Source organism: Gigantopelta aegis, chromosome 6 (assembly GCF_016097555.1).
Source record: "Gigantopelta aegis isolate Gae_Host chromosome 6, Gae_host_genome, whole genome shotgun sequence".
NCBI lineage: Eukaryota > Metazoa > Mollusca > Gastropoda > Neomphalida > Peltospiridae > Gigantopelta > Gigantopelta aegis.
Window position 1 is genome coordinate 37,756,443 of NC_054704.1, and position 16,657 is coordinate 37,773,099.

The window sequence follows — 16,657 nt, forward strand, 5'->3', positions numbered from 1 at the left end:
GGAAGACTGTAACAGTTCTATTATTGTTCTACATGTAAATATTTAGCAAATTTAATCGGGTCAAATGCTTTCAAACAGATTTATAATACATGTAAGGTATCTCTTCCTATCAAAATTTCAAGAACATTTATTTATTGATATCACTTTTAATTAACCCACTCAAAAGTATTACCTTCATGGAATGGACACCTGGTTCTGTGCTTATTTAACTTGAGTGTTTAATATAGTCTTTGCGATCAAAATAGCAGGTACTTAAAGCCTGGATACTTTACTAAAGTCTTCGCTGTGGACTTCAAACTTTCATAAGCACAGGCCAAGCATCAAATGTAAGTTTAAGTTTTGTGCATGTTTCTTTTTTTTGGTGCTTTTCAACCTGAGATAAATGGTTAAAATTACTAGCATCATCTGCACACATATTTTTGTTGAACAAAACTGTTTTCAAATTCTTTCTTTCCATCTGTTGTTAAACTATAGAACAACACATTTGCTGATATTAGGCATTCTTCATCAGTAAATGGATTTAGAATTCAAATTAATTTTTTTTATCTGATTATACCATCTTACTTTTATAATGACAATAGAATGCAGCAGATATTATATAGGCGATTCTATTTGGGTAATAGTAACTTAAATGGTCATAAATTCTCACGATACGTCACTGACAATCCATCTTGTGCTTGCAGGCACCTAATTAAAGACGCTGAACACTTCTTATGCTTTTGTCCACTATACAACGTAGTTCGTAATACCCATTTGTCTGGTTACCATAATCTTAAATTGGCATATTTTACTATTTGGTGAACCAAACCTTAGTCTCCTAGAGAATAATGCTATATTGAAATCTGTCTAGAACTTCATGATAAATAGAAAAGGTTTTGAGATTAATTAACCAGTCACATTTGTTCTCTCTCTTCTGACATCTAATTCTAAATATTGTAAAATGCTTAAAGGTAATAAACCGGTTCATCCTCTTTGCCTTTTCTTTCTTTACCATTTCTTCCTTCTATTTCCCCTCTTTGTTAGTAAATTTGGAACAAGTTATAATCATGTTTTATTTTACTACTTGTAATATATTCATATTGTAAAATGTTGGGAGAGGCTTTAATATAGGCTAACACCTGTTGGCCAATCCCCAGACTGCTACTGTTTTTGAACAGCAATAAATATTGTTTAAACCAAAATTACTAACACGAGATTAACATGGTTTCAGTGCTACCGGTCGTCGGTGGTGGTTGAGAGGCCACATGTCTGAGGCTCAAGCTACATCAATTATCAACCTGGTCAGGGACATGGCTGCTGTGAGTTATTAATTAATAGTTATTACCGTAATAGTTTTAATTAGCTTTAGTTATATCATTGACTATAATTTTCTAGTCTGGTCCCTTCACTTTTATTTGTTTTTTTTATTATTAATTTTTGTTTATTGTTTTTTACTATTATTATTATTTTATTATTTTATTGTGCTTCATAATATATATAAACCATGGAAACCACTTTAAGTCCTACGAAGCCTTTCAGACTTATTACGTTAAATATTTTTGTAGTTATTAAAGCAAGAACATAAAAAATGAAGTAAAATATTTAATTCAATATTGTAGTAATTTATATAGATTTTTGTGACAAACCACTATCCCCTAATTGTTAACTCAGGTCTGCTTGTTTATTGTTTGAAGATGTATATTTAAGTAAACATGTTTTCCAGGGTAATTTGTCAGAAACATGGGCGGAGGTAACGAAAGCTGCCATTGCTGAATCAATTCTGAACATGACCAAGCTGAGTGAAGCTGATCGAGATTCTGTGTCCTGTGTGAAAATACCCACTGTAAGTATACTTCGCTGAGATAATATATTAATAATTGTGTTTATTAGTAAGCAGCAGGAGGCAACTTTTGGTATTTACTGAAGCTAGTCACTATTTACTTATAATAAATCCTGGAACTTTTATAACAGAGAACATTGGAGCACTGATATATAGCCAATGATAGCATTCTCCTACTTTCAAATGTAATGGAGACCCTAACAATCTAATATTCTGATGTTTATTTTGCTAAATAGTCACATATTATGTATGCTAGAACATTCACATTTTTTGATGTGGACCAATTGGGTTATTTTCTATTCTGACCAGTGCTTGCTACATGTCTATCAAAAGCTGTAGTATGTTCTGTCTTTCTGTAAATTACACTGATCAACCTATGTTTCATTAGTAATATTCTGCTCTCCCACACTTTAGACCAATCAACATATTTACCATATTGCCCATAAAACACAGGGGTGGGAGTGGAGTTTTGATGGGTTGTAGGATTGATTGCTTAAGGTGAACCCATTTTTCTCTCCATATTTCCAGTGTTCTTTGACTAATACATCAAAGATTGTAGTGTATCTGTCCGGTATCTGGAACAGTGTATGCAAAAGATCCCTTGCTGCTATTCAGTAGAAGTATTCTATATGTGTCTCATCTTTCACTATGTTAGACACCAAATAGCTATAGTTTAAAATGTGCTAAGACATTATGCAGATATTCCTTTCTGATTTTCAAGTTTGCTGGGAAATCATTGAACACATATGCCTTTCCTTCCATTCTCCAGAACACACAAGCCGTGGTTAATATAAACTCTGATATTTACTAATACTGAGATGTTGTTAGTAATGGAGCTTTGTATTTATATTTTTTTTTCATAGCTGTGGCTGGGTCTGGCTGCTCTGTGTGTATTGGATCAGGACCATTCTGAACGTCTTTCATCTGGAGAGTGGGTGGCCAGTCAAGATGGTCAGCATGGACATCCTAGGGTAAGTATCTCTATAGTGTTACCACCAAAACATGGACATCCTAGGATAAATATCTCACTTACCACCGAAATATGGACATCCTAGGGTAAATATCTCTATTGACTTACCACCGAAACATGGATATCCTAAGGTAAGTATCTCTATTGTGTTACCACCGAAACATGGACATCCTAGTGTAAGTATCTCTATTGTGTTACCACCAAAACATGGACATCCTAGGGTAAATATCTCACTAACCACCGAAACATGGACATCCTAGGGTAAATATCTCTATTGACTTACCACCGAAACATGGACATCCTAGTGTAAGTATCTCTATTGTGTTACCACTGAAACATGGACATCCTATGGTACGTATCTCTACTGTGTTACCACTGAAACATGGACATCCTAAGGTAAGTATCTCTACTGTGTTACCACTGAAACATGGACATCCTAGTGTAAGTATCTCTAATGTGTTACCACTGAAACATGGACATCCTAGTGTAAGTATCTCTATTGTGTTACCACCAAAACATGGACATCCTAGTGTAAATATATCTGTTATGTTTCCACCGATTACATGGACATCCTAACATCAGTATCTCTAGCTGTGTTATCACTGAAATGTTTGACAGTCTATGATAAGCATATCTGTGTTATCGCTTAGCCATGGACAGGCTAGGTTAAAAATCTCTATGTTATCATGGATATCCTATGATATATATCTATCTATAAGGATTTCCTATGCATTTGATTTTTTATGTAATAATTATAAATCTTACTTATGTTTATCAATATTTTATATTATATAATATTTCAAGATTTATTATACAGTTGAATCCCATTCAGAAGTGTTCGTCCATCGGGTAGTTCGACCTAACCATTCGGTCAACATCAGATATTTTCACTGAAAGGTCATTACTTAAGAAACAACATGTGTGATAAAGAAAGGAGTGCAGTCCGATTGATATATAATTCGTTCCACCTAAATAATTAATCCTAAGGTTGTAATAACCAATTGTGCAAGCCCAGCAATTGTTAGTCCTGTTTAGTGGTTTCCCATTTGATATTTCTTGGATCACCAGTTCGAGGGAAATATGTTATCCCATAACAGTGATGGTACCAATAATTTAGTTCGATGGAATGCTTACATTCGACCCTGGACATGTTCGACCTATCAGTACTTAATATAAGGGTTTACTGAACATAAAACTTGGGACTTAAGTTTTGGTTTGAGCGTTTAGGTGTGTTCAGAAATATTAGTGAAAATATACTGCTTTTATATATTATATCTTGAGTTTATTTTTTGTGTTTGAGACAAACTGTATTATTCATGATCTCCACAATGTAAATAAAATATGTTGATGAGTTTTGTTTTTGTGTGTGTTTCAGCCGACCTGTGATAACCACGATGACGGGATCACCTCAGCCATTATCCTGTGTAACGAGTGTGGTAACCTCTGTGCAGACTGTGATAAGTATCTTCATCTCCAGAAGAAAACTCGAACACACCAAAGACAGGTAGATAAAACACATTATTCATGGTGTTTAGTGTGGTATTTGTTGGTGCTGGCTCCTGATCAGAGTATAGCTCATATGGAGGTGTTTGATCACTAGACCAGCTTCTCTCTCACTAACAATAACCTCTATTGTGGACAGACAGCCCAGATAATTGAGATGTGTGCCAAGGATAGTGTGCCTGAACTGTTAAAAGATATAAGCTTGATAATAAAGTTAAGAAGGAAAAAGAATGGTAGCTTTGTTGATAAAAAAAACCCCAGCAAATATGTTGTACAATTAATTTTCCTTTTAGTTGAAACCAGACAAACAAATAAAAGTCTTATAAACCTTTTAATGTATGTTGAATATTAAAATTGTAAGGGGAAGAGGAGGAGGCATTATTGTGTTGTTTTGGACTAAATATTGTTACTATTTACTTAATATAACATTGCATTATTAGGTTTTTCGAGAGGAAGAAGAAGCCATTAAAGTTGATCTCCATGAAGGATGTGGTCGAATCAAACTGTTTTGGTTAATGGCACTAGCTGATTCCAAGACACTAAAGGCAATGGTGGAGTTCAGAGAAGGTGACATATTTGGTTATATAGAGAATAACTAGTTAATGACGTCGGATATCTGCTTTATCCTGTGAATGTAAGAATGGGAAATTTAATGAGGCTCTGCCGAGCGGAATTTCTCATTCGGCCTGAACAGGATAAGGCAGATATCCGACGTCATGAACTAGTTATTATCTTTATCCTGCAAACCATAAAAATTAAGGGGAAAAGCTACTATTTCTGTTATTTCAGCCACATTGTACGATGACCTAGAGGTCATATGAGTGATTTTGTAATGTAGCAATGCATGTGACGTCACATAAATGATGTCAAAAGTCAGATCCTGCTAGTAGCAGGAATGAATATAACTTTGCTTTATCCGTCATCATATTCTGTCAATAGAAACGGTAGTTGCAGGATAAATTTTGAAGTAGTGATATTTGATGGTTATTATGGATTATAGATTATTTTAATTCAAAGGCCTCAAGACAATAAAAGAATGGTTCAGAGCAAGTAAATATTAGTGAACTCTATTTTTTATCTCACATTTTGATAATAGCGTATTTTTATGATATTGAATATTTTCAGCATTTTTAAGTTACCAAGTTAAACAAGAAAGTCCCATACATGAAGTGGTGACAGCGGGATTCCTCTCTCTATATCTGTGTGATCCTAAACCATATGTCTGACGCCATATAACCGTAAATAAAATGTGTTGAGTGCGTCGTTAAATAACACATTTCCATTTCCTATATTTATATCTATCTGTACAATTATTTTTTGTCAAGTGCATTTATTTTTATTTTTTTTGTCATTTGTACATAAGGAAAGTTTTTCTTTTCATTAAACTCTTATCTTTACAATGCAGTCTGTACTGGTAGAGTCAGCTTGTGAATATTTCTTGTAATACATGTAATTTATTCTAAATGACAGGCAAGCTTTCAACTACAGCTACTGTGGGTCCTGGAACATGTCGTTTCTGTGGGACGTCAAGCAACACCGGAGTTCTGGCTATTGGAAATGTGTGTTCAGATCCAGACTGTCAGGTATGACATTTGAAAAAGTATTCCTGAATTAAATTATTTAGTACTAGGTTTATTGTGGATTTATTTCTCTTTTTGGGAGGTGGTGGGGTTTGGGGTTGGGGGATGGTGTGTGTGCATGTGTGTATGAGCGTGCATGCGTGCGTGCACAATATAAATGAAATTTCATTTAAACATGAATGTGATACCTAGTAAAAAGTTAAAATGATCTATAAAAGCTGAAAACTATACCATGCATTAAATACTTTTTTAACATTTCAGATCAAATTCACTCTTCTTAACTGAATAAAAAGCTGAAAAATAGCATTCCTATTTAATAATGATAGTAAAAAATATATCCAAGTATCAAATAAAAATACATAATGTATGACAACTAAAAATTATGTAGAAAATATTATGTTCATTTTCCCTTGATTTGTATAAACATTAAAATGAAAAATGTTATTTTAAAATAAAACTTGATATTAATAATTTTTTAAATGTTAAATTCATGATTTTTATATATGATCACAAAAGAAAGAAATTTAGTATGCTGACCATTGTTGTTAGTCATGTTTTATTAGTGTTAAATGTGTTTTTCTTTTAGGCTCATGCCAACAATGCCTGCATTAAAATCCTGCCCTGTGGTCACTCATGTGGAGGTATCAAGAATGAAGAAAAATGTCTCCCGTGTCTGCACCGATGTCAGTCATGTGACCAGAAGTCCCTGCGTCAGGATGCTGATGACATGTGCATGATTTGTTTTACAGAGGCCCTCTCTGCAGCACCTGCCATTCACGTATGTTTGATGAAAAACCTGGCCCAGTGCTGGTTTTTTTTAAACTGGATTCAAGACTTTAATTAATATAGTTAGCCTGGAGACTGAAGATTTTGTTATAGTCTGTTTCAGTCTGTAGATTTTGTTATAGTCTATTTCAGTCTGTAGATTTTGTTATAGTCTGTTTCAGTCTGTAGATTTTGTTATAGTCTGTTTCAGTCTGTAGATTTTGTTATAGTCTGTTTCAGTCTGAAGATTTTGTTAAATTCAGTTTCAGACAAGATTTTGTTATAGTCAGTTTCATACTGAAGATTTTGTTATGGTCAGTTTCAGTCTGAAGATTTTGTTATAGTCAGTTTCATACTGAAGATTTTGTTATGGTCGGTTTCAGACTGAAGATTTTGTTATGGTCAGTTTCAGACTGAAGATTTTGTTATGGTCAGTTTCAGACTGAAGATTTTGTTATAGTCGGTTTCAGACTGAAGATTTTGTTATGGTCGGTTTCAGTCTGAAAATTTTGTTATGGTCAGTTTCAGTCTGTAGATTTTGTTATAGTCTATTTCAGTCTGTAGATTTTGTTATAGTCTGTTTCAGTCTGTAGATTTTGTTATAGTCTGTTTCAGTCTGTAGATTTTGTTATAGTCTATTTCAGTCTGTAGATTTTGTTATAGTCTGTTTGTTTCAGTCTGTAGATTTTGTTATAGTCTATTTCAGTCTGTAGATTTTGTTATAGTCTGTTTCAGTCTGTAGATTTTGTTATAGTCTGTTTCAGTCTGTAGATTTTGTTATAGTCTATTTCAGTCTGTAGATTTTGTTATAGTCTATTTCAGTCTGAAGATTTTGTTATAGTCTATTTCAGTCTGAAGATTTTGTCATAGTCTGTTTCAGTCTGTAGATTTTGTCATAGTCAGTTTCAGACTGAAGATTTTGTTACAGTCAGTTTCAGACTGAAGATTTTGCTAAAGTCTAGGTTTTCGAGTTTTATAAGCATTAATTTGGAGTATTTTTAAAGCTGGCTGCATAAAATACTAGTCATAATTTTTAAGGCAATAAAAACAATACCAAAAACCCCAAACATTTTACATAAATTTATTTGTCCTTTCAGCTCAAATGTGGCCATGTGTTTCATCTGCATTGCTGTAGAAAGATCCTGGAGAAGAAATGGGTGGGACCAAGAATCACATTTGGCTTCTCATTGTGTCCTATCTGCAAGGTATTGACAGTCAATCATGTAACTGACATATAAAAAAAAATTCATTTCGATTTTAAAGAATACTTTACCTGAAGGAGAATTTAATCATTTCCTCCACAATAGATTTATTAGTATTAATTACCTGAACCTTTAATGAATCTGAATTTTGACTGAAGGTGTATGTATTGTTCACTGTAGATGTGGTAATGGTTAATGTTCAGGACTGATATTAAACAATGGCAGACAGTTTTATTGCATAGTGCTAATTGTTGTTATTTACTGAGCTGAGTTTCACATTTTTTACCGTACCGGTAGTGAAAATTAATATGACATTATACTGTTTTTAATATTCAGTAGCATTTTGCATGAACAACTAAATAAAGTTTTTTTAAATTTTAATTTCAACTTAAAGGATCATATTGAACATCCAGTATTGAGAGAACTCCTTCAACCGATTCTTGAATTGTACGAAAATGTGCGGCGTAAAGCTCTCATGCGTTTGGAGTACGAAGGGCTGAAGAAAGCCGAGGCTATAGAAACACCAGGAGCAAGATTTTACCACGACCCTTCTGGCTACGCCATGGAACGATATGCCTACTATGTCTGTTTTAAATGCTTTAAGGTAACCAACTTCTTCTTTTTTTTATCATTTTGTGACATACAGTCAAACTTTGCCTACTGTGTATGTTTTTAATTCTTTAAGGTAACATTATATGAATGTCAGCATAAATTATTTAAACATTTTGTTATTATACAGTCAAACTTTTTTATCTTGTTGTTAGGCTCAAGTCGTCAAACTTGTAATATCAGTGGTTTGAGATGAACAATATTTATTGGTTAAAATTGTCATGGGACACTTTCTGCTGTGTTCACAAGATAACAGAGATCGACGTGACTGTATTTTGCTCAAGAATACTGTGTAAATTGTCTTTCTTTCCAAACAAGGAAGAAAGGAAGGAAATGTTTTATTTAACGACACACTCAACACATTTTATTTAGGGTTATATGGCATCAGACATATGGTTACGGAACACGCAGATTTTGAGAGAGGAAACCTGCTGTTGCCACTTCTTGGGCTACTCTTTTTTTTATTAGCAGCAAGGGATCTTTTATATGTGCCATCCCACAGACAGGATAGTACATACCATGGCCTTTGTTACAACAGTTGTGGAGCGCTGGCTTTCTTTCCAAACAAATAAACAGTCTTGAAACATAACACAATCACAGTAGCTCAGTGGTAGAGCACTCACCTGTGGGATCAGTCACCCTCTGTGACGTATTGGGTTTTTCCCCATCCCAGCCAGTGACATATGACTAGTATATCAAAGGCCATGGTAAGTGCCATCCTGTCTGTTGAAAAGTACATATAAAATATCCCTTGCTGTTACTCACTGTGATGGATTTGAGTTTTTTCTCTTATTATCTAGATCAGCTTTAAAAATAACCATATTAGACACCAAATTGGTGAAGTATCATTTTGCAAATAATTGGTTTTAGTTATTTCACAGTCTACTTTGAAAACAATTTTCAGGAGAGAGAGAGAGAGAGAGAGAGAGAGAGAGAGAGAGAGAGAGAGAGAGAGAGAGAGAGAGAGAGAGAGAGAGAGAGAGAGAGAGAGAGAGAGAGAGAGAGAGAGAGAGAGAGAGAGAGAGAGAGAGAGAGAGAGGAATATTGGACTAAATATAAATGTAGATTTTGTATTACATGCATAAGTGAATTACAAATATATTTGATGTATTCATCTCAGAGTTGGATTGATCATCATTAATTTAGTTATTGTAGCTAAGTTGACTATATTATCTAAACTTTTTGTTGTATTGCAGGCATACTATGGTGGTGAGGCTAGATGCGATGAACAGGCAGGGGCAGATAACTACGATCCTAAAGAATTAGTGTGTGGAGCTTGTTCTGATGTGTCCAGAGCACAGGTAAATCAACATGACAAAAATAACCAACCAACCTATACACTTTTAAAGTACATATTTGTCTTTGTGATATTTTTATTTCCAACATTCAGTACCAACATTTTAATAGATACCCATGTGACATAACAATCTGCTGGTAATATGGGACACATATATCACTACTGTAAAAATAATAAAACCTGTGTTGTAAAGATTTACAGTAGGTTAGCTGAAAGTATGTTAAAGACATTAATCCATTTTTTTGCTATTAAATTACACATTACTTACAAATTCTTGCTTAAAGTACTAGAGCAGAATTTACAAAACCTGTTTGTCTTACATATGTGCAACTACAGTCAAATCCTCTTATTTGCATACCCATGGTGCAGCTCGATCATATGCAATTAACCGGGTTAGTTGATTAACTGATAGTACCGACTTTCATTTTGTAACAGCCATCAAACTACAAAAAAGCAGGGGAGACAGTCTAGCACAGTGCTGAACTTCATACATAACTATTATACATAATATTATGTCTTTCACAGATGTGTCCAAAGCATGGAACCGACTTCCTGGAATACAAGTGTCGATACTGCTGCTCAGTGGCAGTGTTTTTCTGTTTCGGTACCACACACTTCTGTAATGCTTGTCATGATGATTTTCAACGAGTCACCAACATTAGTAAGACAGATTTACCACACTGTCCAGCAGGTAAGAAACCCTCTTATTTCAAGTAATATATCATGCTTTGTATGTTGTTTTTTTGGGGGGGGGGGGGGGGATTCCAGTCTGGCTGTTGTTCCTTTAGAGTAATAAAGTTCTGTTATGTTTTGTTGGAAAGGCGAAGACAAGTGGTAGTACACTGGCACCGATTAAAAAGAAAAATCACATAAATTTTGACTTCATATTTGTTTGTTGCTTTCATTTTCATAAGGCAGATATTTTGTACTCATATTAATGTAAAATATGTCTTCTTACTTATATAACTGAATTGAACAATTGTTAGATAATTTTTAAAAATATAATCTTTTGTTTCTCATTTTAAAGATGACATGAGTGAGTTTTTTGCTAGTTCGAACACTAGCGTAAAAGGTCAGTTAACAGTTTGACCAGTTTATACATAAAGATTTTGTATTAAAGGTTAAAAAAAAAACCGAACTGTTCACAGGCTTTTCAAATAAGCAGGAAACCAGCAAATTGCATCTGCTGTTATAGATTTTGTGCTGGATATGTTTTACAGTTTGACATTGCTGGATAATTACACTGTTCAGAAAGATGCTTAAAATAGCTGCCTATTTTGAATACAAGTCTTCTGTCCCGATTGACACAACTGACATTTGTGCCTGAACCTTCAGTGGATATAGGCACATAAATAGGGTTTTGGTTGGTTGATTGGAATACAAGTAGAGCCTCCTATTTTTAAAACATGAATGCCCTGTGTCTGCATTTACATTTTAAGACATGTTTTGTGTTTTAGGTCCAAGAGGAAAACAGCTCGAGGGAGAAGAGTGTCCCCTACATGTACAGCATCCACCAACTGGAGAAGAATTTGCACTGGGCTGTGGTGTGTGTCGTAACGCTCATACATTCTAGAATGTCTGTGTTGGACTGGTGTGTGTCACAACACTCATACATTCTAGAATGTCTATATTGGACTGCTGTGTGAAGCAATGCTCATACATTATGGAGGTCTATATTGGACTGGTATGTGAAGCAACGTTTATACATTCTATAATATTTATATTGGACTGTGGTGTGTGTTGCAAGGCTCATGCATTCTAGAATGTTTGTATTGGACTGTGGAGTATGCCAAAATGCTCATAAATTCTAGAATGTCTGTACTGGGCTATGGTATGTACCTGCAATGGCTATACATTTATGTCTGTACTGTGTTGCCGAAATGTTCATAGATTGTAGTGTGTGCCACAGTGCTTGCATATTCTAGGATGTCTGTACAGGGCTGTGGTGAGTGCCAAAATGCTCATACATTCTTCTAGGATGTCTGTACAACTGTTGTGTGTTTTAAAATGAAAATACATTCTAGAGATCTGTCTAGCGGTTTCCACTGGACTGGGGTGTGAACCGGTGTTCATGCATCCTAAAGATCTGTTCAGCTGTTAGCACTGGACTGTGGTGTGTTCATACATTCTAGTCTGTACAGTGATTTGCTCTGGGCTGTGGTGTGTGTTGCAATGTTTATACATTCTAGGATGTCTGTACTGTTAAACATGCTACTGAACTTGGGTATGTGCAGCAGGAATTATGATATATTCTAGACTATACAGTAGTATTCAGTGTGTGCTGCAGTGATCATTTCAATATTTTACTTAATGTTAAGTGCTATAGTTGTTGGTTTTCTTTTTTTACTTCGTTAATTACACCTTACAACTTAAGACAGCAATGAAGTAGAAAAACAATTTTCTCTAGTTGTTTTTTTTATTCTTATCTGAAGAATGAATGAATACATGAATATAAAGTATCTTGTGTTATTCAGTAAATGTTTAATTTTATGTGTGAATGAAACAGAGCTAAATTATATATCTTAAAATGTATACAGACATTGTTTTTTTTTGCATATTGCATAATGTATATATGATTGCATTTACACAGATTTGTATAAATGTAAATATTTGTAAAAACAAATTTAATAATAATAAATCCATATTTGTTTAAAAACAAAAAAAAAGATTAATTTAGCTTTTTTATTAAGTTAGATTCAAGAAATACACCTATAAAAGAATTGTAAAAATATAGATGTAAAATAATTGTAAAAAGTATTTGTATTGTTCTTTTATGGATGACATTGAAAAATAACATGAAAATCAAATTCCTACAATCAATCTTGGGAGTTTTAAATTAAGTACGTATTCATCCTTTGATGTTCATTTATGTTTCATGTGTTATATATTTAGGTGCTTTCATTAAGCACATACCAGTGTCGTGGTACAACGTTATATATAGTGGTGTCGTTATCAGTATTGTTTTGTTTAAAAATGAAATTAAACATACTTTCCGCTGGAATTGTTTACTTAACCATTTGTGAAGATTATGATATATATATGTATTATAATAGTAGTAATTGTTAACGTTTTGTTTTGTTAGTTGTTGTATATTGTACATTTAAAAAACAAATGTTACCTGCTTTTCCAATCAGTATATTTACAATTACTATACATGTTGTCGTATTTGTCTGGTTTTGACATAAGAAATTAAAATGAATGTCAGTATAATATGATCATAAAATTAAATGATGTGATTTCAAGTCGTTTTTTTTTTGTGTATGTCAGCTGAACGGTTATTGCCATGTAATTTTTCTGTGATAAGCATAATTTGGTTACAGCACTGTCCTTCCACCAACAAACCAGATTATTGGCCAAAGTGCCTACAATCCTTGAACACTAAGAAACAACCATAATAAAAGACAATTACACATATTAAAAGGGACTTGCAGTGACTAGTTAGTTAAGTAATTTGGTGCATATAAGCCTTTTTGCACTAAACGCTGGCAAACTATTTTTAACTGGTACAACATCTTGTAAAAAAACCAGGTCTTAACAAGCATTGACAACAAAGGCTGGGTGAACTTGCCTACCCCATAAAAGGAAGTTAATTCATAAGGGAGATAATTTCCAATGCTGTAGCATTTACCATCAACAAGATTACTTTGTTAAATGGATTCACTTAAGGATTGTTCAGTTTCATTTACAAACCTAATATTTAACCCTTTTCACATTCTTTCATTATATACAATTAACTGGCCGACTTGAGCCACAGAGGCCTGCATGCTTTGGTAGGTCGATGTCTTATATTTTAGAAATTTGTGTTCAGAAGTCCAGTAATAGTTGATTTAAATAACAATACAGTGTGTAACATACAGTAATAGTTGATTTACATAACAATACAGTGTGTAACATACAGTAATAGTTGATTTAAATAACGAATACAGTGTGTAACATACAGTAATAGTTGATTTAAATAACAAATACAGTGTAACATACAGAGTATTACATTAACAGATTAGTAATTATTTCACTGAAAATGTTTTGGTTTTTAAATTACCAAGAGCATGTAAACACAGATGTGTACTGAATTATTTTGATTCTGTTGAAATTACATAAAAACTGTCATATATACTCTTTTAAATTAACAGCATCGTCCAGCAACCTTGTAGGGTCCATTAGACTGATAGAGAGTTACGTTGACAAATAATCAATATTAGATGTATTACATTTTTGATCATATATGAATGTCATGTTTTTTTGTGTTTTTTTAAAGCATACTATATGGGAGACTTTGCTTTTCTTCTTTTTTTATCTCCCAATATTCGGTATGCGAGTGTTTTATACTGTGGGTTCATTTACAAATTTGTTAATTTTAAGATTTTTCTAAAAACTGTACCTGTACCTGAAGAAAAAAAAGTCATTAAATAGTTAACTGAAACTAGTTGATGAAAGCACAGTGTGTATGTATGTGTTTTGCTTGTGTATTATTCATATTGAATAAACAGTTTAAAAAATATTAAAAACTGCTCAATCGTTTTTATGGTGTCTACTACAATTGGAGTTGGAAGATTTTTACAGGCATACATTTCTGACAGAATGATGAATATATGGAAGACTAACAATTAAAAACATTGAGAATGTACATTTAACATATTTAAAAAAAAACCACAACAAAATTCCCAACATTACATAATTCTTTTGTTGCGAACAACAATTGCACAAGTTTTTAAACACCGATAGTTTGCACCAGTATTATTTATTTATATTAGTTTGAATACATATTCAGCATATTCTTTGTGATCTTTCAATTCCGCAATTATTTCCATTACTCAATGATCTTAACGCCAAGATCATCTTAATTATAATAAGGTAATTACGCATTTCAGGTGAGCTTAGCTTTGTGGGCCCCAGGTCTGATATTTATTAAACTTTTAGAGTCTAAACTAATAAGAGTCTGAAACAGTAATGTTATGACAGTGCCATACAAATTGTATGCGTGTGACGTCATTTGAGACTGAATCTAGGCTCTAAAAGTTTTATAAGCACAGGCCAACGTCCACATCTCAGTACTAGATTAAATTGATAGTAAAAAACACAAGACACTAGTCAGGTTGATAATAGTTTATTTATTATGTGTTTTGTAGACAAGTAGCAAATTTACACAGTATCAACAGGAATAGACTAACTAAATATATAATGTGCGAGTAGCAGACCTATATTTAATTTGATATTCCTGTGTAATTTTAAAAAAAGGCATATTATCATTAGAAATCAACTGTTTACTGCAAAGCCACACAAACAAACAAAAATGTTATGCATATTAAGCAATACGACATTAATATTTTATTAGGTTAAAAATGGATTTAGTTGCATTTACATTTGATTTTCAGTGTTATGATCTCTTTTTCCATATGACTGTCAACTTCAGCTAATCCCCTCTTGGCAAAGTGTAAAGGTGCATTCTAAAACGTGCATGTGTTTCATTTCACTATCGTTACCTGTATTTGTAATAAATAACTAATTCATCTCATACACAATCTTTGCAAAAATAACAGTGTTTTTCAGAAAAATTCTTTTGCCAAAAATATAAAGTATGGTACACAGAAAATATTCATCATGTATTCATTAAAGTAGCAGTCAGTTTAGTTCTATTATGTCAATGTGAAGATGCAATTCAAATTCAAAGTGTGATGCCACATGTTAATATGTTGGTCATGCTTATTAGATTTTGCAGTATTATAAAATAGTAAATGAAATTATTTGGATGTATTATTTTGTGAGCATGTAATTTGAAATGTAATTTTAAAATTTTTGCAAGACAAAATAAATATTTTGTGCAAGTATGCAACTCTGAGATTGCCCCTTTAACTCCCAGACATGTATAACATGTTGGATCTCTATACACTTGTAATAATTTATTTTCTAATTGTACAAATTAATCAATTATAGCGTTTTTGTTTTAACATTTAAAACATAATACATCTGAATCAGATTGCAGACTCGTGTTGCTTTTAATTTTTTTTTATCAACATCTTACACTTAATATTTAATTAATCTTCATGGGAGTGAAGTTAGTAGGTGGGATCATCAAAGAAATGATCACGAGGCACAGACCAACTGACTGGTCAACCTTGGACCCTGGTATGGAAGAAGATGGTTCCCCCAAAATGGAGATTACATGTTGATTATTTCACAATTTATTTGACACGGGTTAACTCATTCTTGCAATGTTCATTTTACAAAAAAAATAAATCAGTTTATGAATATTTATTTTGACACATTTCAATGTTTATGACATCAAAAGTCTAATGCTGGCAAGCTAAGCTGTTGTGTAGAAAACGTCATTGTGGAGTCAGAAAAAGGACCCAAGAATGTGATGTCGTTTGGAATATTCCTTATGATAGAGCTGCTAGTTCTTTCTTGATTTCTGCAACCATATCAGCTCTGGAAACCTCCCGCTAAAAATGATAAAAATACTTGAAATGATAAATCTGCATAATTTTATGTAAATAATTATTCTATTATATTATATTAAATCAAGATGGAAATAAACACAGAATAATAAGATCCTTGAGGGAGAAGAAAGGGAATGTTTATTTAATGATAACAAGGTTATCGGCAGCTATTCAGTGTCCGAAATACATCAACTGGGAAGCATCATCTAGAATTAAAGAAGAAACCTGTCACTGCAACCAAGGCTACTCCTTACCATCAGCAGCAAGGCAAGGAGTCTTTTATATTAATTCATGTTCTGTAGTAGGATCGTTAAACAAAACAAACTTTATAAACAAGACATATTTTTGAAACTATCTTGGCGGTACGTTATTGTAAAACCATTGTAAGCTATGACGTCACTATGGTGATAGACGTCATAGTCTATGATGGTTTTATCATATCTTAGCACTAAGATAGCTTTGAAAATCTCTAGCC

The 16,657-nt window shown here is 33.1% G+C and overlaps 2 protein-coding genes across 11 annotated transcripts in view; one reads left to right on the top strand and one right to left on the bottom strand.

The window, feature by feature from the left end:
* LOC121373896 (E3 ubiquitin-protein ligase MYCBP2-like) overlaps positions 1 to 14,243 on the top strand; it is a 95,615-nt gene extending 81,372 nt beyond the window's left edge. For all 8 annotated transcript variants that reach the window (XM_041500698.1, XM_041500695.1, XM_041500700.1 and 5 more), the window contains 12 exons: positions 1,211 to 1,298; positions 1,703 to 1,822; positions 2,683 to 2,790; positions 4,165 to 4,293; positions 4,733 to 4,859; positions 5,763 to 5,875; positions 6,459 to 6,650; positions 7,735 to 7,842; positions 8,234 to 8,443; positions 9,645 to 9,749; positions 10,271 to 10,436; positions 11,203 to 14,243. In XM_041500698.1, the coding sequence (XP_041356632.1) occupies positions 1,211 to 1,298; positions 1,703 to 1,822; positions 2,683 to 2,790; positions 4,165 to 4,293; positions 4,733 to 4,859; positions 5,763 to 5,875; positions 6,459 to 6,650; positions 7,735 to 7,842; positions 8,234 to 8,443; positions 9,645 to 9,749; positions 10,271 to 10,436; positions 11,203 to 11,318 (1,582 nt within the window). In that variant the 3' untranslated portion in view covers positions 11,319 to 14,243. The remainder of the gene's footprint in view (positions 1 to 1,210; positions 1,299 to 1,702; positions 1,823 to 2,682; positions 2,791 to 4,164; positions 4,294 to 4,732; positions 4,860 to 5,762; positions 5,876 to 6,458; positions 6,651 to 7,734; positions 7,843 to 8,233; positions 8,444 to 9,644; positions 9,750 to 10,270; positions 10,437 to 11,202) is intronic.
* Positions 14,244 to 14,833: 590 nt separating this feature from the next.
* The window catches only part of LOC121373898 (histidine--tRNA ligase, cytoplasmic-like), a 33,131-nt gene continuing 31,307 nt past the window's right edge, over positions 14,834 to 16,657 (bottom strand). For all 3 annotated transcript variants that reach the window (XM_041500704.1, XM_041500703.1, XM_041500705.1), the window contains exon 15: positions 14,834 to 16,185. In XM_041500704.1, the coding sequence (XP_041356638.1) occupies positions 16,123 to 16,185 (63 nt within the window). In that variant the 3' untranslated portion in view covers positions 14,834 to 16,122. The remainder of the gene's footprint in view (positions 16,186 to 16,657) is intronic.